Raw genomic sequence first — 24,340 nt, forward strand, 5'->3', positions numbered from 1 at the left:
ATTCTTCTCTTTGTCAGATAACTTTTGATCAAACAAAAGCTAAAGCTTAGTAACAGGAATAAAAAGTCAATTTTAATTAGGAACTAAATGTGAAGGGCCAAAATTAAACATATGTGACATAGGCTTGACAATGGTGTGCTATAAAAAGCCTGCACATTTATGTGAGCCTCAGTTCGACACCTAAAGGTCCTTATAAACCAGGTACGCTGCTTCAGGACAAGAACATCAGCTCCACAGTGCAACTTAAAGGACTTAAAGATATGCTGCTAACTTATTGGAGGATCAACTGCTGTCAAAGACAAAAAAAAAAGTCATATGCCAGTTCGGGCAGCTTTCCAATTTGCTTTAGGTTACAAAAGAAATGCTGAAATCTAAGAAGAAGAGCCTCTGGAACTCAGAGTATCAGATACCAGAATTCAGTGTAATTGCATGAATGGATTGCATGAATGGATTGAGTGCATGTGCATGAACAGGTGGGCTATCACACCAAACTATGCATCTGCAAGGTGGGCCTTCAGTTACTAATTTCAATTCCATTCCTGGAGGGTACAGTGTCCAGCGCAGCTTTGTGATACTTCTGATCAAACACACCCACTAAACGTGCCGTCAATCCTGGTTTGTTAGAGATAAAGAAATCAGTAAAGTGTGCTGGAGACTGAGCCTCCAGGACTGGAAGATTCTAGATCTACAAGGTAGACGTTCAAAAAAGAGGTGAGACTAGATTGATGTTTAAGTCAATAAGTATGCACTTGCTGCACTCACCAAACACATTTCATTGTTCAGTCATTAGTATAATCACCTATGATAGATGACGCAAACTGTAGATAATGACTAGAAGTGTTTGTCATATGTATTTTGCAAAAAACAGGACCATAAATGAATGGATTACTCCTTCCTCCATGTGCCACATTTCCTGGCTGATTTCCTGGCCATGACTCTCCAGGGAACAAGCCTCAGACATCGACCTATTTATGTTTAGGACAATCTTTGTTTCCTGAGACCGAGAAGCAGTATGATGTCATTAGTGCATCTCATCTCACTGGCCTCTCTGCTATTTGATATTCTTTCTGTAGCAGGACAGCCACGCACTGCCACATGAACATGAGGGTATGAGAGAAAATGGAGCAGTTTGCAGGGACTGCTCTTTGCTTACTAGGCTAGGTCATTTGGTGTACTTTAACCTCATTAAACAGTGTGGCTCTACTACAATGCAGGGAAAATGTGTTTTTTTTTTGCAGCCTTCACATGTTAAACAAAAACACAGAAATATAATTGCATTGTTAAAAAAATAATAAATATATGAATTTGTGCAGTGTGAGAGTGCCCAGGGGGACTTCTGAATTAAACATGAACATTTAAAGCTTAGTAAAGACATTCCACTGAAAGAAGCTTGTAATAGATATTAGTGTAAATTCAACATTGTGTTGCAGTGTAAACTGATTTGGATCCTGGTTAGGATTCTCCGTCATAATCAGAGCCAGTGATGTACAGTGTTTACTGTGTGGAAATCAGAACATGATCGGTTGATTCCTCAGTTTTTAATTGTTGGTGGTTAATCTGATACATCTAAGCCTGCAAGTAAAGTCCCAACCATTGGAAGAGTTTGTTTACCTGTATATACTGTATATACCACTGAGGAAAAGAAATTGGACAATTTTAACATTTCACAAGTTTAGCATCTGACAAACGTAACCCTTTTGCTGCAAATTAAAACCTAACAATGAAATAGGATTAGTACTGTAATCTTACAGATCTTCAAAACAAGCAGCATCCTACTGAATGAAAATGAAATACAATTAGACATTTTTTTTATTCCCATTACTCCCATTTTCAACTGGCAAGCTCTTAGTTTAAGTTTGGTCAGAAAACAGATGGTTACTTATAACATTATTGTGCTTTTTTTGGCTTTTTTTTCCCTTATATTTCTGGACCTCACTTAAACATACCACAAAGCACAGAAATGTGCACAGTGCAGATCAATTTGTGAAGGTAAGACTAAATGGTACAATGACCCTTGAACAAATTGTCCAATTACTTATGACTAAATGAATATGGACAAACTGTATGATCTAAATAAAATAAAGACCATGCAACAACAAAAACAATGGTGATTCCCATATGGTTCACTCAATCTACATTTACTGAATGTTTTATGTTTAATTTTAATGATGTTGTTAATACTACCACATAATGCTGGAAACATTCCTTTAAAATTCTTTGACATAACAGTACTATTGTCTGTCTGTTCTGTCTTTTCCAGTTTTCAGCTGTTCTGTTTTGGTGTGCTTGTGTCCACTGCAGCCTCAGCTTTCTGTTCTTGGCTAACAGAAGTTAAACCTTATGAAGTTAAAACTTCGGAGCCAGGACAGAAAAAAGTCTGGATACTTGTCTTCAATGGGATGGAAGACAAGCCAGAATGGAAGTTCAGTAATCAAGCTTTGAAGTGACAAGAGTCTAAACAAGCACCTGGGTGGCCTCTCTAGATAGGAAGGGTTCTTCGGATGTTGTGAAATCTGCATGATCGAGTCAGATTTGCAACATGACTTGAGAATGATAACTGATCATCCATGACTCCACCAAGGTTTTGAGCTTCTGTGGATGGAATGACAAGTGAGTGCAGAGAGGTCGAGGAGACTTTTGGTTGGTTCTGTGCTCGGTGCTATGCATTTTATAATGCTTTACCGCTTACCGTAGTTGTACAGAGGGGCTATCTTAGTTGCTCCAGTGCTTAGTGGCACCAACAATCATACTGCGCTCAAAATCACTGAGATCACATTTCCCCGTTCTAATGGTAGACCTTTACCATTGTATTATTAAAATAATATAATCAATTGTAATATAGTATAGTCAAACAGTATATACCCACTGATCTATTGAACATACATATAAACTCATCAAATGATCAAACTTTATTCAATTTGTGACATTCATGCTTGTTTTGATAGGTTCTAAATTGGAAATGTCTAATCTTATCTGCAAAAGCCAATCCAAACCAGCAGAACATCTCAATGGTTGGTTCAGCGTAGTAGGTGACGGCAGGTAACTACATTCCCCTTGCCAGACTGGGATTCAATTTCCATTGTGTAACGCACCCCTCTACACCAATAGGAGTGCTTGGGCGAGACTCCTGACACTACATTTGCCAATCTGTGTAAGATGATTCAGATGACGTCAGTCACTAAATGTAAATGTCATTTAACCATTCAGCTGCTTTAAAAAGTTGTGCTTCTGCTTGTTCAGAATGAAAACCTGCAAGGACATCAGCCCTTTGTGGATAAGATTAGGCAATCCTGTTCCAAACGTGTAAATATGCGCATTTCTACACTGATAAAGTCTAAAAACAAGATGTTCCTGGTACTGTGACAACATTTACCAAAGAGTGTAAACCAAATAATTTACAACCTAAAAGACAAGAGTCATCTTAATCATGTAAAGATAAACATGACGTGTGAACCCTGAGAATAAATAAGTAGCACCCTGGGTTTTGACTGAAGACTGCAGGGTTGTGGTTCAGGAAGGGAAATGTCAAAGAGCAAGATCTCCAGGATTCTGGAATGCCAGACTCAGAGCTTTATGTCTGATACCGGTCATTTAAAAAAAGTAGTGAAGTCCTATGATTGAACGTCTAGAGAACTGAAGCATTATGGATGCTGTGTAGAAAATGAATGGTGTATGTGGGATGGCAGGCAGTCAGGAAACTGCAGTAATCAAAATGAGAAAAGACTGAAGCTTAAATAAAAAGCTGAGCATCAACAGGCAATGGGAAAGGTCCTATTGTAATGTTGTAACATGTGAACCTGCAAGATCTGATGGGACTGGCTGTCAAGAATTACACCAAGGCATATAGCCCCATGTGTAAAGCAGGCGCCTATGGTAACAAAGACATCTAGTGTTGAGAGTGCTTAGCAGGTATGTGGATCAATGTTGTCTTGTAATAAACAAATTAAATAAATCAGGTGATTGGGTCCACTCCCAGGATAAGACACTGGCAACCAGATATTTCAAGTGGAATTTAGGAGGTGGATGGACGATATGTGTGTATATGTATGTATGTACAGCTAGAGGTCACGCACAGTATGGAACTGGTAAGAAATGTCCCATAATCTTAAGATCATCATTGGGCTCTATCAATCGGTGTACCAGGCCAACAGACGTGCACCACGCACTGAACCCTGCGAGACTGGTTTTAGGATGCGGAGACCTGGATTTCCTAGGATTTTTAGGATTAAAACAAAACAACAAAAAGAGCAATTAAATAAGAAGCCAATTAAGTTTATTAAAAATAAATAAATAATTTAGTCAGTAGTATTGACCCTGATGTACATGCTGTCGAGATGAAGCTCAGAGCGAAACACAACCAGTAACCATTACTTTGGTGACTAGTGGTGAATCTGTTCTCTTTAGAGCAGTTCTTCCAGATAATATTTCTAGCCACCAGATGGTGCCACTGAGAGGCAGCGCTTTCTTATAGAAGCGCTCATGAATTTTTCCTTAATCTACATTCTACATTTACATTTATGGCATTTATCAGACGCTCTTATCCAGAGCGACTTACAGGGTTACTCGTATTACAGAGGTGGGCCAATGTAGTGTTAGGAGTCTTGCCCAAGGACTCTTATTGGTGTAGCGCAGCATAGTCACCCAGACTGGGAATCGAACCCCAGTCTCCCACGTGGTGAGGTAGCTCACTAGCAGGTAGTGGTATTATCTGTTGCGCCACACCAACCACACCAATCTAGCTAATGCTAGATTCTCCTCTAGCATTAGCTGAATATCCCATTCCATCATCTGCCATATCCCAAGTGAATTTTTGGAAAGAAATTGCAAAGGTAATTGTCTGCCACTTGAACACACTCATAAAAAGGTAAGGTAAAGGTGCACGTATTTGTCACTGTACAGTGTACAGCGAAATGTGTCCTCCGCATTTAACCCATCTGGTAGTGAACACACACTCTCACACACACACGTGTTAGGGGCAGTGAGTACACACACACACCCAGAGCGGTGGGCAGCCAACTCCAGCGCCCGGGGAGCAGAGAGGGTAAAGGGCCTTGCTCAAGGGCCCAACAGTGGCAGCTTGCCGAGCCCAGGAATCGAACCCACAACCCTGTTATCGATATCCTGGCGCTCTAACCGCTGAGCCACCACTGCCCATAATCATAATCAGTAACTAATAGATTTGCTACAATACGCAAGCATAAGCCCACAACGTGTCACTGCCCTTTGATCCAAGTCTGAGCCACTGAGAACTGAAACATGAATTCATAACAGAACGAACCAAGTGCAATCGGAGGGAATAAGCAGAAAAACCCTTCTACAAAAATAACCAACAGGAACTCGTCTCATCACAGTTAAGATTTATTCATTCAACATTTCACATTACAAATATTTAAAAATTATGCATATTGTTATAAATAGTTGGCTGCAAACAATTAAATAACATTAGATTTTTCTTTTTGTTTCACTAGCACTTACAGACCAACTCCTAAAATATGGACATTTGTATAACATAACTTAATTAGAAAGAAAAATACAAAAATAGGAACTTATAAAGTGAAATGACAATAAAAATTAAGGTGATATCTTAAGTAAAAAATGCTATTAATAAATACAACAACCTTCCCATACACAGTTAAAAACTATTGAAATTTTGCCATTAAGTAACATCATTAACAGACAGATATTTAAATATTTATTTTCCTTCAGAAAATGTGAACCATATATTGTGGAGCACAATATAGCAATTAGTAAAAACTAGACACTTTAACATATTAAAAGCTTCACCTCAAAAATATAACAAAAATCTGATCAAAATTATAAAAATTAATTATACATTCCAATTAAAAATATACCAATAAACAGCTAAATACATTATTGACCTAATAATTACAATGCAATCAATCACAGTAGCTTGAAATAAACAAAATAAGCAAATGAGCACAAAACCTTTAATGTTTTAAAAATAACTTCAATTATTTATATTAGTACAAATAGTTTGATTTCTTTTCTTTTCTTTTTTACAAACACCAGCATGAAAAGGATTACAATAACAGTAGAAAATGACTGTGAAAAACATATTAACATCTTCTTTAAATGTCAGCAATTAAAAATGGCATTAAAGAATTACATTGCAAAGAGTCTTTATCTGGAAAAAGTTCAAAAAAAGTATTGCACATAACAACTCGAAGTTAACTTGCAACATTTACCACATTCAAGTCTTAAAGTTCCCCTTCCTCCAAATAGGTTGTGATTTTACTTCAAACAGACAGTAGGGATGAAGTTCTCAAGTCTTTTCAACAGCGTCTGATAAGATGCTCTCGTCCTGCACTGCTAATTTTATATCGTTTTATTTTTAGAGTTCTCTCTTTGCTCATATGTTTATTTTATCTGTGCATCCTGAAGATACTGGATTATGGGGAAGGCATAGAGGATAACATACAGAGGGGTGCAGGGTGTGGGGTGTCCTTAAATTAAAAGTTTAGAAACATCTGGTGCACAACCACAACAATTAATTTTAATAGCTAATTCATGTACTTGTTTTTTTTTCTCATCATGCATGCTAAGGATTACAATAGGAGCTAGTTGGCAGTTCAAGAATATATATTTTCAAATGTTAAAATATCTAAACATCAAACATCCATTCTTGTGATACGAGAGTCAGCCTAAACATGAACCAAATTGCATTCTCCTTATATTATAGTTTATATTCCAGCTATGGAGAGGAAACCAAAATGACAAGTTTACCTTTTTTCCAACTAGGATAACCATTTTAATATTAACATATTAATTTAATGACAACTTGTTCTCGCCATGCTGTTTAATTTTTTTAATATATATGTTTTGTCATTAAAATCTAGTGTACAAGATCCAAGACCTTAAGTGGTATACTTTGATCTTTCCTCTGCAGATTTGAAGTCGCATCAACGCAAGTGTGCGCTTAGTTGTAAAGATTCCTCAGCACTGAAATGTATAAAAAGCATAATTGAAAATAATATATATTAAAATCACTCAACTTTTTTTTTTACTCTTAAATGAAAATTTCCATATATGCAGATCTCTCAGTAACAAAAGTACAAAAGCTACCTTTCACAATGTGAAAAATTGAGGTATTGCAAAAAGGAGTTTTCCCATTTGTGAAAAATGTGCCTAAAATGACTGTTGAAAACAAAAAGTATTTAGAAAAGTAGTGCATAATAAATGTTTATATGTGCATGACAAAATAATTTAGCTAGAAAACACTGTACCAAAAATCAGCAGGCCATGTATAAAATAATCTTTATCATCTCATTAACAGCAAATTCTTCAAAAAGTGTTTAACTTCTAAAATGTTCAACCACCACACCCACAAGCCTAAGTGATGGTGCTGAATGGGTGCGCTAGAACACCATCAAGCCAACACGAGGATAAGTTTCTCACTAGTGTATCAAGTGTTAATTCATCACTATCTCCCTGACTTTTTACGCTAGCAGAATCAGATACTGAAAGCTTGTAATCATCAACCAAATTAGATGTTATGTTCAAAGCGTTACGTTTCACATCCTGACACCTGACGGCTAGCTTAAGTTCCTCAAGACGATACCCGGCTGCTGAACAACGCATGTCTCCTTTTTTGACCTTTGGAAAAGAAGCGGGTGAACTTGCTGGAAGGCCAGCGTGAACTGGGCTCAGTGGTTTTCACTAGTGTTACTGTGGATTTTGACTGCATGCTTATCAATTCAAGGCCAATCTTTGGTTTGCTGGAGTTCATCTGCTCTTAAATATTAAATGGAATGAAGTTTGGGAAAAGGGGGGCGGGCAAAACAATTGAACTGAAAGGAAACTTTTGTTTGGAGAAGAAAAAAAAAACAAGAAAGGAGAGGGGGAGAAAGAAAAGGTAAAAAAAAAAAAAAAAAAAAAAAAAAAAAAGAAAGAAAGAAAGTGAGCTGTGGTCTTGCTCACCACTATACAGCCATCTTTGGTTCCCTAATGTCTGAAAGTAAAACCTGTATGTTGCAGGCCAAAGTGAGAAACCTGCATGAGTGTATGTAGGGGGGCTGAGGATGGATGGAGAGAGTGGAGCGATATGTGGACTACCTTCAGTTATGCTTCTAACTCAGGCTGAGTGGGCACAGATGCTGCAGAACAGGAGGTATATGGTTCTCTCTTTTAAATGTATTTTTTGCTATTGCATCTTTTCAGGTCGAAAGTGTTGTTGGCTGGGTAAAGGCTTGGAAATTTGCACACAGAAGTAAAAATTGCTTGCTGCCGACAGCCTAAGAGAACTCAGAGAGCTGGTTTTTAGTGCAGCGGGGCTACAAATGGATTACTGCTCAACCAGCCTGGAGGCAGACTACTGCGCTTTTAACGCCATACATTCTCCATTTGGATGCTATGTTCAGTTTCCCAACCATCGTTGGAATCTAGTTTTTAAGTCAGGAAGTGACAACGCAGATTTTTAACTGTGCCTTTTGCTGATGTCATTTCCCTTTTCTGTGGTCAACATGGAAAGGGGGAGACCAGCTTGGTTTCTACATCTTACTCAATGAACTAGCAGCTAAGCTTGAGGTATAAGTTTTCTTGCATTTCAAAATGGAAATTAAACCCAGAAATCTGATGCGGCATCGGTCGTTGTCAAAAAGCATTAGATATTAGCATTGGTCTTAGATGATAAAATATTTAAACATTTGATCTATTAAGAAGATCCACTTTTTTCAGAAGCTTTTTTTTTTGCTGTTCTTACAAACCAATTGTGATTAAGCTTTGGTTAAAACACTGGGGTCTTACACTGCATCTGCACTCTATTCAACAAAGAAATAAGTGCACTCTTCATCAGCAACACATTTTCATCATGCCTGCTCCGTAGCCTTTTGGATCAAATTAAAATTAAATGTAATACTTGTAATTCAATGTTACCAAACAGCCAATTATAGTCATACAGATACTCAATGACAAATTATACTAAATACTCAATATTTTCATATCTCTGTGCACTAAGAAAATGAAGTCAAATGGGATTACCAAAAACAGAGATGTATTACACATTGTATTTTTTCCTGAATATTTTAAACTTTATATTAAATGACAAATTAAAATGTTCTTTTTTAAAATTAAATTAAAAGGAACCAGCAACAGAAAAGTGCATTTATTTAGACGATGATTTTGCGACTCCTAGCATTCTCTCCCCTGTCTATCTCCCTGCCTGTCACCTTAGTTCCAGCGGAATGAGATGTGGCGAGGACGGTCGCCACCCTCTTTCACCAGGGGTTTGTGGAACTCTCTGCCAGCGCGTGAGTGGATAGCCGCCCAGCAGTATTCACAGTAATACTGGAGACAGGTGACATTAGCGCAGAAGAAAGGAGCGAACTTGCCTCCGCACCGTGTCCCCTGACACTCATCACACAGCTGGTCATCCAAGACGTATGGCTTCACTTCCACCTGCAGAGAGAGTGCAAGAGGTAACTATAGGTATCCTATATGGATGCACCTGTTAAACTTTAACTAGTATATCAACTACTTTAAGAAATAAATGGGCCTAATCATGGCTGACATGGTTTGCCCTTTTAAAAGACTACATTCATTTAATTTACAACCCAACTATCAAAAAAGGATCAATATTTGGTTAAGCTAAACATGTTGTCTTTTGGAAAGGGAGTGTCTCCATGTGGTTGCAGTGGGAGCCTGCACTGACCCGTTTATCGATTTCTCCATGCTGCAGTTGTACAAAACGAGCGCTGATAGCAGCAATGTAGCTTTGCTGATTAGAGAAGGCGACCCGCCCTGCTCCCTTAGGGTACTTCAGCTCAGGATCTGTGTCGATGCCCGCATAGCACACGCCGCCATACAGCCTGTCCATGATCATAGCAAGTTCCACTGTGCTCAAGAGAAACAAGGACAAGTACATGCGCACACACAGAAAAAAAAAATAATAAATTAGTGGACAATCAGCAGCATCATCACCTGAATGAACCTGAAATCCAGATTATATCTTCAAAGATGTATACAGAAATGCACTTCAATGGCAGTATCACTGCTAATATCATTATTATTATTATTTTTTTTTTTTACAAAGTCAAATTATTGCCGCAGCATACCTGCACGAAGAGGGCGTGGTACTCCACCCACAAAAATAGTCTTCCTGGGATCCAGGGGCTGGGATCCATCCATCACAAAATCACTATCATTCAGATTCCATGGGCGAATCTGGACCTGTTTAAACAGAGAATGTCAGCTCAGTTAAAGAAGTTACAACTATGGGAACCCAAATACTCAAATAGTCTGCTCTTTTCAAATTTAAAAGGAAACAGGAATGCATATTGCACATTCAAAACATACGACTCATCAAAAAAAAAGAGACATTTAAGAATGAAAATAAAGCTGTGTGTCCTTTCCTTATTGATAAAGTAAACCGTTCACATGAAATGTAAAATGTTAGCACTAAGGCTTTGATTGTGTACACAAATCATACCAATTTAGAACATAAACCGGCTAAATACAGTATGAATCACAATGTTTCATGTATAAAACTGATCTTACAGGCTTGTCTTTAATGGTGGGGCTGGAAACACATAGGTAGAGCTTGCCATCTTCTTCAATGCAAGCATCAATCAGTGCCTGAACAGAGCTCTCATCTTGGAACAGGAGAAATGCATAACCTTCGGAAAAATCCAAAAACCACCTTAATAAGAACCTTTTTGCCTTAATATTCACCGGAAATAAATAAATCATGAAGCTTGTTTTACACTGTCTGTAGAACAGAATCTGAGTAGAACTGAGTCCCCTTGTAATTGTATGCACCACTGCTGTGGGATAGAGCTATACTCTGCCTGCTGGGATATTTAAAAATTCACAGGAATGCATTGGCACAGTCTGCTCCTGTTGTTTTACAGATCTTCACTTACCTTTTGGTGGAAAGTAAGATTTGCTCTCAGCCTTGTGGGGCCAGTCGACAAACAGAGGCCCAAAGCGCCGGAAGCTAGCAGTAATCTCATCTAGGAAAGACAATATCATGTAAAGGAACTGATTCACAACAAAAAAAGGTTTTAAATTCTAAATAAATACAAACAGGTGCCTGACAATTTCATTCAATGGACTGAATACCTTCATCTATATCAGGGGGAAGACCACCCACGAAAACCTTGCGGGAATAGCGTTCAACTCTTTCTCCATTCTGGTGGGGAAAGCAGTGAGGAGAGCCCAGACCAGGCAGGCTCTGCTCAGCCCTCTCCTCATCTGGGAAGCCATCCTCCATGGGGAACAGAGACGAGTGGCCTAAAGGAGGACCACAGAGAGATCAGAACCTACCTGTACTTGCCAGTTCTAACTGAAGTCTACATCAAAGCCCATGACCGGTCAAACACTGGCAAATTACATCAGTCTTAGAGTAACCCATGAGAAGTAAACAATGTTATACAAATTTTCCACTCAAAATTTAAAAAATTGCAGATGTATTTGCATTATTTCTGGGCCTAAATTTCCCAGATCACTGCAAATGAATGGGCCATACTCTATCATGTTTATGAATTAAAAGCAGAGCAGCAATTAAACATTAAAAAGTTTGTTTTACTTGAAGTTCTGTCTGCATTCTAACAGGGGCCAGTGCTATGGCGCAGCTGTGTAGGCCTATTTCTGAGCTTCATCCGGGTTATTCCATGCTGTGTGTTCGAAGGCTTAAGCCATAGCAGCTCTTACCCTACCGACATGATAGAAAGCAGGCCTGAGCTGCTTTATGAGGGAGTTTATGTAAGGGAGTTAGTCCCAACTGTCCCCCCCACACACATGTATATGTGGCAGTGGATGAGTGCACATATGTAGGTTTGTGTGTGTGTGTGTGTGTGTGTGTGTGTGTGTGTGTGTGTGTACACAGGATGCACAAAGCACAAAAAGCCCCAATTAAATTAACTTTGCATCCACAATTAGGGAAATGCAACAGCAGAGATGCAAAAAGGCACAAAATCAATCCACAAATGAAGACGAAGGCCACATATGTACATGCACACAATTTAACAGCCCACCCCCAACCTCCCCCATGAACATTTCATGCAAAGCACTTGCACTGGCATCATTTCCGATCATGTGCAGAAATGTCTTTATTATTATTATTGATATCTGCTCACATTAAATTTGTCAAAAGTTTGTTCTTTACCTCGTCGCCTCCCATAATTCCTTGCTGCATGTAAAATAAGATCACATGTGAGGGAACACGTGGGGGAATCCTAGTTTCTTTCTCTTGACTCCCATTTTATGAACTACCACCTAACCCACTTAACCCAACCCTAACCCAATCAATATTTGCAAGCTTAATTTTTTTTTTTACTGTTCAGTCAAATATACAGTCGCAAACTTTGTTGTGTTCGGCATCACAAAGGCTCATTCTATCATGGTGCAGTTTACATACCAAACAAAGGTTGGACTATATCAACACTTCTTCATTCCTTCCTTTATTACCTCCTGCTCAGCAGGGCCAAGAGGAGCTCAAACCCTGTGAGGAAATTGACTAGATTCTCCTGGCTTGATGCCTAAGGTTATCCCAAAGCCTTTTAAAGAATTCCTGTCCACTGCTGCTTCATCATAAGCAAGATTTAGACAATATGCAACATTTCAGAGCCCAAACCCCAACAACTAAAATGGCTACACTTCAAGCAGACTTACTCAAAAAGATAACAGCTTTGGTCAACATGTATTGAATAAATGTACAAAACAGCTTAAATAAGAAGAGGAAAAGAGCTCTTTTATCCTCAGGTTCAGAGGGTAACACAGAAAAACAGGAAAAGTTCAGCTTCAGCTTCTGCACCCCTCACATTATATTTGTCTGATTTTGGGGCAAGGTTGGGAAATTATAAATATTTGCATTTGCACAAGTCTCAAATCTATGCAAATAGACCTGAATGTTTCAGTTGAGGGAGCACCAGCTAACGGTGAAGCAAACAACTGGATAATGAACCAGCGAGACAATTTACCCGCTCCACAAAGCAACAAAAGCTAGAGCTAAACCACATGGTTAGTGCTTCCTAGGCACAAACACATCGCTAATCTTGCTGACTGTGTCAACACAGCTCACAGGACCTGTCCGTCCATCTGCTTGTACAGGGTTAAGCCACTAGTGCAATAAAGCAATAAAAATCCATCTACGCACCATTTATGGGCAAAGGGCTGTCTCCTCCTGGATGGGCGAATCCAAGGCGGCCTTTGGGAGAGGAGGGTATAAATCATTTAGTGCATAGCTGAAAAGGAGTACAGAACACATCTGTGTCCACTGGCCACTCATAGTTTATAGTAATACTTTGTATAGATACAACAATTTATTTTAGCTTCAAGACATTTAACTGTTATGTTTTATTACAATGACTGAAATAAAGCTTAGATAAAGTGATATATTATGGGAATATTCTTACTACACTTACTATACTTGCTAAAATACTGCAATGAACTGAACTGAGCTGCAAGTTAGGTGTAAAGTGACCATGGGCTACAAGGGACAAAACAGAGTTGGGTGATTAACATCTATGTAGCTAGGTTCTTTTTGAGAACCTTATTTTGAAATCAGAAGGCAAAAAAAAAAAATTAAAACATGTGAAAGTAGCTGAACAGATAACAGTAATATCACAATTAAAGGAATCAAAATGGTTCTTTGTGCAATGCCCTGGAGAAGTCACTTCTAATTAAAAAACAAGAAAAAAAAGCTTTTCAATTAAGAACCACATAATGTATATCTCCACATATTCCATATTAAGCTTTACATTATAGCTTTATATATTTATTTATCATATTTACAGTCTTAACTCCAGTAAAAACAATCGTTACACAATCTTTGAAATTTTGTCAAACACCATTTTCACTTCTTTCTTCCTTATTATCTGCTTTTCCACTACAAAATCTATCAGCAGAACAGAGTCTGATTAACTGCATGGACATCTCTCAAGTGTCAGAGCTCTACAGCATATTCCAGTGGGTTCCCAGTCCTCATCCATCATCCATTCTTAACTCAAAGTTACATCATGTCATGTTTTATTCTCCAGTAGAAACATTAAGTAAAACTGACTGAAATGTGAAGTTTGCAAAAACTGTTTAAACAAGTCCCATCTAGGCACTAGGGGAGCTGCCTAGTAGTCAGGCCAAAAGCCATGCTGGACCAAAGACAACGTTTTGAAGCTTTAGAGAACAGAAAACCCTTTTCACTAGCAGAAAACAAAGCTAAGCTGGAAATCATTCTTTTTCACCAGAGCCTCTATCTTTCATTTGTAATCACTTGTTTAGCCTGGACATTTCAACCTGAGTGGGTTGGAGGGGCCAAGCCCTTAGCTGTCAGTGTGAGGGCCTGTGCAACAAGGGTAATTAGCAGCTCTTAAGTTCACACCATACACTGGATGGGTTGGGGGTGGCGTGCACCAACAGCTGAGCAGAAAATGTGCAATGCAAGACATGAAAATGAAAATATCATTTTCAGTAAGCATGTAAGCATGCTGGGCACTAAGGAAACCTGAGCATCACCAAAATACAGCTCAATGCACCTGATTGTGCTCCTCTGATCAGTGAGTTCAAAATCCTAAAGTCAACCAACCTTCATGATAAAAAAGAATCCCAAAGAGCTTTATATGACATCACATGCTCACACTTAATATGGTTAATTATGCTTCATATGGATTATGAATCATCCAATTATGCATCACCTTAAACTGTTTCACTTTCAAAGACAAGACAACCCTGGCATTACACTATTATAGTATATCTATATCTTATTTTGTTAAAAAGAAAATGCTTGAGGAGTTTACAGAGACCTCTTTAACCTCAGAGCTGGCAATGTGGATGAAGTCCGGGCTAAGCTCTGCTACATGGCAACAGAGCCATTTGTAGGTCAGCATGGTGCTTCATCTCTCTCTCTGAGCAGTGGCTCAGCTCTAATGGAGAGCTTTTGGCAGCTGCCTGCCTGCGCGCGCGCTCTCTCTCTCTCTCTCTCTCTCTCTCTCTCTCTCTCTCGAAAATCTCAATCTCCAAAACCCACTACGAATATCTGCATTCTGCAATATCTACTTAGGGAGTAGAGAAATGGAGGACATTTTTTTTCTCTTTACAGGGTAATTAATGGTTATTGTAAGAAAACGGGCTCATTAATTACCACTAACACTTACAAGGTTCTGATGTGACGTGCCTTGTGACTTAGTCAACAGTGAAAGGGGAACAGGAGACCAATTGAGTAATAACGAACCTGCTTTCATGAAAACGGACATGGTGCACACCATCACACAAAAGTGAAGCGTCTTCTACTGCGCATAAAAAAAAAACCTGACAGCTAAAGACTAGAACACCTCACACGCACACAACGAAAGCACCACACTCACGTCACATGTCAGTGGCTGTTTCAAGCCATTGAAAAGGGAAGACAAAGGTTTGTTGGCCACCCATAAAGGGCTTTCACATGCAAGCTTGTTCCTCTGACTCTTATCTTACTTTTCAGGGTGTCCTGCTCAGCTCGCATGATGTCGATGAGCGAGTTCTCCAGGGAGTGCATGTTGAAGCCGTCAAAAGATCGAGTGCGCTCCTGTGCAGCAAGGAAAGAAGGGGGAGATTAGCACTAGAGGACAAGAATAAAACTATGATGACATTTTTCATATCCCGCAGTCTTCATCTGCAATGGATTTCAACCTGTGTAGGTTTTTATTCATTCAAACCACTCCTCATTACAACCTGACTGAGTGAGGGCACGTCTTAATTACTCTCTTCCATTCAGCACTGTGTGACATGTCCAATGATTAACTCGAACTTTAACCAAGACTCAAAATGGCTAGAGGCCTTCAAATGGCCATTAAAGCCAGTCCAAAGTAGAAATCTGATAGGGCTTTCCAACAATAAAAACATTTGACATCACTTTTCACTCACTTTTAAACCAATCAAATTGAGCTATAAACCATAAATGAGTAATTACCCAATAAAGTCCTTGGATTATTCACTGCACATCATTTGCATGAAAGTCACACTCAGTACTGTGAGAAATACTTTTGCTTACAACTGAACCACAACAAAAGAGAAAAACTATATGTGTGTGGCAGAAGACATTGTATGGCGGTTTAATCTAAACGTTTACAATATGAAAATGAAAACTGTTTTTTTTTTCAAAAAACAACATTACGGTAGCACTGTTTGGGACGTGAGTTGGATTGAAGGTCAGATAGTCATTCTTTCTGATCATGTACCTCTGCTGAATTACTGCGGCACTGATATTTGAGAGCATCTGGTGTTCCAAATGCAAAGGCTGTCACCATGGAGCACCGAGCACTGAAACAGGTGCGCTCACATAGACTGGTTGCTATGGAAGTGAACACGGATCACAGAACAGTTCTGTGGTGAAGAACCTTTAGTATGGCATTACCCAACCAAAGCAGTTAGAGCAGCTGTAGTTTGCATGCGTTTGTAGACATGTTTTTGTGTAAAGTAAATAAAGCAAAACATTAGATTAAGACGTCCTTTTAATTACTTCCTGCACCTAAATGTAATAGGTTTGATGTGTGTATACAAAGACAGACTGAAATTTCTCAAATGAGTAGATGATATTTTAGGAGGCATGCTGTGCTACTCCAAGATGAAACAATATTGACAATGTTTGCAAAATTCCAACATTTGGCTTTCAAATTCCATGCAGCATTTAAAAAAACATGAATGAAGGCAAATAGAGATGTTCTCTGATCTTTTAGTAGAGCCTGCAAAAAGCATCAAATCATTTAATTAGTGCGTAAGGCAACGATAACTAAATACTGTGTATTGAGAATAATATTTACTCAATTTAGCCTTTTAAAAAATCCTGGCAAATGGTGGGGTCTTTTTAAAGCAGAATGAATTATTACTATTAATAATATGTGTGCTTTTGACAATCAGTGGTAGTATAGGATAACAGCAAAGTGAATTCCTCTGATTACACCAAGGGGATTAACAGAAGATTTTTAAGATACAGCTTTGTCCTCAAATGCATCCTAAAATATCTGAATGGTAAATGATGCACTTATCCTTCCTAAAAGTGAGATCAATTTTCTGATCTCTGCATTTACAAGCACAGCCAACAAACAGGAAATTCAGCCACTTTCCTTAAACAGAAAGACAAAAGAAACCTAGCGTCTCAGATCAAGAAAGGGGCGGGACGGCTTTCAGGTATCTGTGTAGCATAGCTTCTGTCGTCAAGTACCTTAGTGAGTGATTCACCATAGGCCCTACCCATTTTCAGTCACGATTCAGCATCTGCTTGGATCTCCCAAGTACCACTCATCTCCATTAGCTTAGAGAGACTCACATACTGCACTTATTGTAGTGGAAAGTGGGGGCACAATCATTCAGAATTTCCAAGTAGGTCATGGGCCATCTTCAGAATTATTGCCCACTACACTTTGCAAAGAGGGCTTTGATGAAGTAGACGAATGTGCATGAAGCCGGCGTTAGCGAAACAGAACAAATTCTGTCTTGACAAGCATCTTTATTTTAAAAGGGTGCAAACAAGTGTTTCCACATAGTTCAACAAGGAGTTATTTTGGGCGTTATCTTTTTTGTCAACAAGGTGAATCTGTAATTAGATCGCTGCTAATGGCACCCACAGTCACCAGACAAAGCTGGCTTAAAAGCCAGGGGCAATAAACACCTGATTTCAGATCAGTGTGGTATACAAAAGTGTACAGAGTTGTTGTTGTTTTTTTGTTTTTTTTGTTTTTTTAAGAAAATAAGCCTTGATGATTAAGTGTGACATGTTACGCGTGTTCAGGAATGACATTAATCCACAATGCCCTAGCTAAACTAATGAAAGGGGCAATGAGAAAGGAGGGAGGCAGAGACTTGACATTGTTTTTTTGCGGGTAAAGGTATTTCAAAGCCTTCCACATCTAATCACTCTAAAGCCTATTAATCCTGCCTTTGCGCATGGTTGCAAAGGCAGGGGGTGAGAAATCTTTCCACAGGGGAACGTGATTGACTATTGTGATGAAGTAATTAAAATGGAGCACCACCTCCTAGTCAGAGTTAAAACAGCTGCAACCCTGAATGAAATGAATCTTGAACATACAAATTCAAGAATTTAAAGGATTATAAACAACCAGACTCAACAAAAAGACACTGTGCAGAAACTTAATATGCCATATCATGCACATGGCAGCTGAGCAGACTCTGCACATTAATATACCAAGTGAAAAAGCATCTGATTGATTGGTCAAGAGAAACAACTATAAAAATGTCATGATGCCAGTAAAAGTATCCCTAAGCCTTTAGAAGTCTTTTATTAATGCACTGCGGTGTGCTTGCCAGTCCAGGGAATCGAACTCTAGGCAGAACGGTGTTGTTATCCACTATGCTACACCATAATTGTGTAGAAACTGCAGGGCTTTTATTGGACACAGTGACTCAATCTTTTAAATTATTTCATAATAATTTAAAAACGGAAGCAGCTTATATATTAAGTATTTATAAGGGCCTGGAATAGGTATCCCTTTTCACATCAACACCACACAAAGCAAATGAACGATGTTTTTCCACCGCTACAAAAGAAGTTTACTAAGCACACTGTGGCCTGCTACAGTGGCATAGCCTGAACTCAAACCTCCCTCATGGTTCTGTAATGCTTCTTATCCAGAGTGAGGAAAAAGCACTATAGGGTAGCAGTAATGATTGGACTTAGCTGGGGACACATGGGCAACAACACAGACACTGGTGTGGATACTCCAAATCAAGTAAGGGCCAACAGCACCGTAGTAACCATCTTTACTGTCCAAGAAAGGCTTTCTACTAGATTGTGGATACAGGATTGCTGTGAGAATTTGATTGCATTTAGCAACAAGAGCATCATGGAAGTCAGGATGTTGTATACCACCCAACCCCACACCATCCCCAACAAATCCCAAAAGTGCTGGATAAAGCACCATCATTCAAGTGAACACAGCTTTACTGCTCCATAGCTCAACGCTATGGGGCCATTTAACCCTCTAACCCACGCCTGGCATTAGGCATGGTGCAAACAGGGTTATGGTTATTTGTTCCAGCGCGTTCTAGCCTATTGGCAATTCTCTAGAGGGACTAAAAACACACTGTGTGTGCATTTGCACATCTGTGTCAGCAATGGGTGCAACTTAAAATAGCTAGTCCCTCTATTTTGCATCTTTCAGCTTCTTCATATACATTCATTAAAACTGATTGGGCAAATTAATAAAGACAGAGCAGAAATCTGGGCAGAATTATTATGAGGCAAAACCTAATCAAAACCTGTTAAAAAAATCTCAAAAAAAGTCATAAAGTCAGCTCTCATACCATAAAACCATTTCCTTTCTCACCGACCACCAAAGGGTAAAGTAGCTTACAGGTTATGGGTCTGAGTTGGGTATAGGCACTTGCCCATGCAATCACAGAAGGCTTTAGTGCAGCTTATGGAGCGCTAAGAGGATGCCTGGGGTTTGGAAAGTGAAAGTCCTATCTGGCCCAAGTGCACATTGCTTGGATTTAAATTAATGCCCACCATGGGCAGAATGGAAACAAGCTCTCATTAGAGGAAAGGCCTACATACACCCATGCTTCAGTTTAAAAAGGGACTCCTTTTGTTAGTGTCTAGGGGCACTTTCAAAGTTGTAATGTTGAATTAGGGAGTGTGTTACATTTATATGCCTTGCACAGCACAACAGTATGGACAAACATTCACATCTGCAGTCCTGAAGGTGCTGTTAAGCCTACGCCTAACCCTCGGGGGCTCTGTGAGAGAGAGCTGTTCAACAAATGATTTGCCTTCAGCATATGCACCCTGTTACAATAGGCACACAAAAGACTTGTCTGGTCTGCAAAATAAACATCTTTAAAAAGTCTCATTGTCAGTGTGATCACTAATTGAGCCTCGAGTGTGGAGCAAATGCTGGTGTGAATAACAAGGAAGAGACGCCTCTCATCAGCCATATTTGTTTTTTGTTTTCCTTTACAGTGTCTTCGCTTGACTAGCCTACTGTCATGAGAACCGTCTCTGCTGCTATGAATGATTACATTTCCCATTTCTCATTTTCTCTCCGAGCAACTGCTTAATTACACATTTCGCCAGCGTGTGTGTCTATTGTGTATGCATGAGTGTGCGAGTGTATGTGTGCACACCCCCCAAAGACAGCCTTTGCTTTCACACCAAACACCAGATATTCTTGGCCAAGACACACAGAGTCTGTGGAAACTTCCAGCGTCATTATGCAGTGCTGGGAATCACATCACGTATTCAACCAGCTGGAGCAGATAGCTGCGAACAAGAGCTGCCTGTTCTCCTCCGTGAAGGCACAGGTTCCAACCGCTATCAAATAGTCACTGTCTGTTGCAGAACCCAGTGCACAACTACAGAACAGCCAGACTGACCTACGTGTCCTGATTAGACTACGGTCAGCATGTAAAAACGGTTCAATAAGAAGATCTGGGCACCTGTTCACGGTAATGAAATGGAAACTATGTAGCACTGGCACAGGCTTAAAGGGACAGGGCAGCACATGATATATGTGAGGCCAGTGACCCACAGAAATGTGATTGTTTGTAGCAACACTAAATTTAGAGCAGACAGCTTGCGGATAGGATAGCAATCCCAAGACACTAACAAACCTTTTAGAGAAGGGCAGCGAGAAACACAAAATCAGTTGCTGGGTTAGAAACATAAGGTACATAAAAAGGGAAAGCATTTAAAAAGAAAAATTACACAACTGGCAAAGCTAATGTAATTTCAACAAAGCCATAAAACACTAAAATAGACCCACAAAATGTTGCTGTGATCTCTTTCCCCAATTTTCTTCCCCACTATCACCACGGATTGGCTTAAAAAATGAAAATAAATAAATAAATAATAAAATAAAAGATTAGTTCAGAATGTAACCTGGCAGACAGAAAGGAACATTTTATTTAGTGCGTTGCCACTCTGTCAAGCTCTTTTTGCCATCTCACGCTCACTCTCTCTCCACTTTCACCCCACCCCCCAGGATACTCTGACAAATCCTGCTCTGGTTGGACTAGAGAGGACAGGCTCTAAACAAATAGGAGCAGGGCATGTGACCAGCTGATCTCATAAGTGGCACATTCTGGGTGAAATTACAGTACAACTGCACTAAAATCAGTTTAGAATTATTACTGTGATTATTTATATTAATTCTCCTTTAAATTTACTATATCTATCAATTAATCTATCTTTCTATCTATAGATCGATTAAAATAATAAATAAATGCTGATATTTTAGAGTCACTTACACATTCCGGAAAACACTGCATCATAATTACACTGTTATCACTGTGCTCACTGATGCTATATTTCAATCTCGACGTTTGCAGATGCCACATTACTATAAGTCTAACATCTAAGGAGTGGATCTTCTTTTTGGGGTGACGTCAGCCACAAATCTCTTACAGAGCCATTTTCAGAACTAGAGAGAGCGAGCCACATTAGTCATCAAGGCCTCCAGCACTTACAGCATCAGGCCCCCATTCTAGAGCAGTTACATGTTGGTCACGATGCGCCACAGGCAAATCAGCTCTGTACTCGAAAGAACAATTGAGTGTAGAGGTTAAGGGCCCTTTTTCATTTGTTTTAATTTACTATTTTCGCTTTACATACCTGGAAGGGGAAGATGTTCTCACTCCTGCTAATGCTTTCGTCCATCCAGGACTTCGGATTGAAGCCGGGGCTGGTCCGCGAGTACTTCTGTGAGGGCACATGATTGTTGGGGAAGGTCTTCTTCAGAGGCGAGATAGAGTTGAGAGGGGTCATACCACCATTCAGGCCTCGACGAAACTCACCACCACGAGAACCTCCCCAGCCCCCATAGCCACCTCCTGGACTCCAGGAGGTGGAGGAAGGCGAGGGCGAGGGGCTCTGGTAGCTGCCCCATGGCGAGGGCGGCTTGCTCAGGTTGTTGGAGAGATGCGGCAGCTGCCCAAAGGCGGCATTGCGATGAGGAAAGGGAGGTGGGTGTGGGCTGGCAGGTGAGCGGCGATGCTGCTGGTGCTGGTTGTGAGGGTGTTGGAAGTGGGGGTGGGGAGGGTGGTGCTGGGAGATTGGGCCAATTTGAGGCGAGAAGTTGCCTCCAAAGCCAGGGCTAACGTGGTGTGAGAAATTCTGGAACAGCAGCGGCCCATTGTTGGCAGAGGCCGGGTTAAAGAAGCTGATGTCCTCATTGATGATGGTGGAAGGGGTTGGGGGGATAGCAGCCGACCAGTTGTTGAAGCTGGTCAGGGAGGAGGAGGTGCTGGACTGGACAGCTGTTCCTAGCCCAGAGGGTTCCTGATAGTCAAAGGGCGTCAAAACCGGAGACTCGAGGCGGAGCTTTTCTTTGCCATTGGTGCCCTCGGAAGGGCCGGTCTCCACTTTGCTCTCCTCCGAGCGGGCTTTCTCCAGCTCAGAGATGATGCCACCTTCCTGATGCCCGGGGGAGAGTTGCTGCTTCTCTTGCGTCTCTTGCAAATCCTGCTGCTGGGCTTTGGGCTTCTCCGAGCCCAAGATTTCATCTTGAATGTTGCTGTGGGCAGTGGCCGCAGGGAAAAGCCAAGGAGAGCTGCCGTTGCTGCCATTGCCGGCTGTGGTGTTGTTTATAAAAGCAGCAGGACTGGGTGTTGCATTCTGGTGGTGATGCGGAGGTTGCAAGTGGGGGTGAATACGTACCGGGAAAGCGGACTTGTTGCCAGTGTTGTTTTGCACTAAGACTCCAAACCCGTAATCCCCCATTTATGTTTTCCAGTTAAGACTGCCACACAGTACTCTATCCTAAAAGAGATAAAATGGATTTGGTTATTACCATTTGCACTTACAGATGTCCATCTACACCTTTTCACTTCACGCATACTTCTTTAAATGAACAGCCTGTGAAGATTTTCAGCCTTTTAGGTGACCAAAGACATGTTGCAACTCATCTGAGGGGCTTAAATCAGTCAGCACTTGATAAACACCGGCAGATAAATGGCAAAATATCTTCCAGTCACCTTGACTTCTAGACTGTTAAGCCAGGCCAAGACAAATTCGTGGCACTAGAAAACAAAGACCTGGCTGACTGCTCAAACAGAACCGGGAACTGGTTTTGACAGCAGTTTGCCACACCACACCACAGACAACTGCACGAAGAGCTCGACGTGAACCACTGGTGAGGTTTAGACATCAGTCACTACACCTCGAAAAAGACGACCATCTACAATGTCTACAGCTGACATTTCCATATGTTCTCACTCCAGGTTTCTACGGGCGACCAGCAGTTAAAGCCTCTCGAGCAACCACGCCGCTCTGCCATTGGCTCTCGCTAATTACAGCCTCGTGACGTCTTGAGCTAGCAGGGAGCTAACCGGCACTTGCTAACAGGCTAACAGTCAGTGAATAGAAAAGGCCAGCTGAGGGAAATGAAGCCAGAAAAAATACGAAGGTGACACGGCGACACACCTTTTCTCTTCGACGATACTAAGTCAATCTTCATAAATAAAAAAACCCTCACAGCGAACTAAGACAAAAGCGCTGAACGTTATAACAACACTGGGAATTTCCTTCCCTTTTTCGACGAAGCTGCTAGCTAGCTTCTTTGGCTAGCCCACAAAAATGATGACGTCTTCCAATTTGTCAAGGTTTTCGCAGCTCGATTTCCATCTTTAACGAATAAAAGAAAGCGTAAATGACCTGTTTGGTTATTAATAAAAATGGCACAAGAAACAAGTACACGACGAGCGTATAAATAAATAAATAAAACCACTTTTCACCTTGGTCCAGGCGACGGCTGGGAGAAGGATCCGTTCCGATGCGACGACAATCGCAAAGCTATTCGATGGCAGATGAAAGACAAGCTGATTTGTTTAACGAAATAAAACACGGAGTTTTTAAAAGAGATCCTCAGAGAAAAACCGATTGCGGCTAGCGATAACCTCGCAGGTTTTCTCTGCCTCGTCTTGACGTGTCCTGCCTTCTCAATGACACACAGCCCTCTCTCTCTCTCTTCGCTAGCAAACCGCTAAGCTTTAGGCTTTAAATGAGCAATGTCACGTCATTGAATAAAACACAAAGTTAATTTACTGGCGAGCTTCAAACCGTTCATCGACGGTTTCATTGTTTTTAAACGCTTTCTCTTTTTCTTTCCTTTTTTTTAAGGCAGCGGTCTCCTGTTCGCCGTCGCGCTGCGCCGCTGCTGTCCGTCTCTCTACACGAAATCTGCCGGAGCTCAATGACAAGGAGACGAACGAGAGACGCTTCCGGCTAGAGCCCCGCCTCCATCGGTGTAGACCCCGCCCATTAAACGTCTATTTCTCCCACGCTCGCTGAGATTACGCCTTCTTGTTGGCTAGAGAACACAAGGGCACGCCCACTTGTCCTAATTTAACTACGATTTGCGGCAGTGTCTCCACCCATTAAGGTCATTTGACTCTCGAG

General features: G+C 40.5%; 1 protein-coding gene across 3 annotated transcripts; it reads right to left on the reverse strand.

Annotated features, from left to right (window-relative positions):
• Positions 1–5,342: 5,342 nt before the first annotated feature.
• Positions 5,343–24,118, reverse strand: cpeb4b (cytoplasmic polyadenylation element binding protein 4b). Of its 3 annotated transcripts, XM_072661292.1 has the most exons (12): positions 23,677–24,118; positions 21,557–22,702; positions 15,424–15,514; positions 13,112–13,162; positions 12,122–12,145; positions 11,077–11,247; positions 10,878–10,967; positions 10,513–10,631; positions 10,071–10,185; positions 9,668–9,849; positions 9,348–9,414; positions 5,343–6,960 (listed from the first exon to the last, which is right to left on the reverse strand). In XM_072661292.1, the coding sequence occupies exons 2-12, from the start codon at positions 22,661–22,663 to the stop codon at positions 6,938–6,940; spliced, it is 2,040 nt and encodes a 679-aa protein (XP_072517393.1). In that variant the 5' UTR covers positions 22,664–22,702; positions 23,677–24,118; the 3' UTR covers positions 5,343–6,937. The 3 variants fall into 3 exon arrangements, with proteins under 3 accessions (XP_072517393.1, XP_072517391.1, XP_072517392.1); XM_072661290.1 differs by having other exon boundaries at positions 5,343–9,414; XM_072661291.1 differs by lacking the exon at positions 12,122–12,145 and having other exon boundaries at positions 5,343–9,414.
• Positions 24,119–24,340: the final 222 nt, after the last annotated feature.

This window comes from Salminus brasiliensis, chromosome 18, assembly GCF_030463535.1.
Source record: "Salminus brasiliensis chromosome 18, fSalBra1.hap2, whole genome shotgun sequence".
Classification (NCBI taxonomy): Eukaryota; Metazoa; Chordata; class Actinopteri; order Characiformes; family Bryconidae; genus Salminus; species Salminus brasiliensis.

Excerpts from the sequence above, each read along its gene's own strand:
- cpeb4b (XM_072661290.1), bottom strand. The coding sequence starts at position 22,663 with ATGGGGGATTACGGGTTTGGAGTCTTAGTGCAAAACAACACTGGCAAC. Across the intron at positions 10,968-11,076 it reads TCCCCCTGATATAGATGAAG|ATGAGATTACTGCTAGCTTC; the intron begins GTATTCAGTCCA and ends TGTCTTTCCTAG. Across the intron at positions 9,850-10,070 it reads ACCACGCCCTCTTCGTGCAG|TGGAACTTGCTATGATCATG; the intron begins GTATGCTGCGGC and ends TCTTGAGCACAG.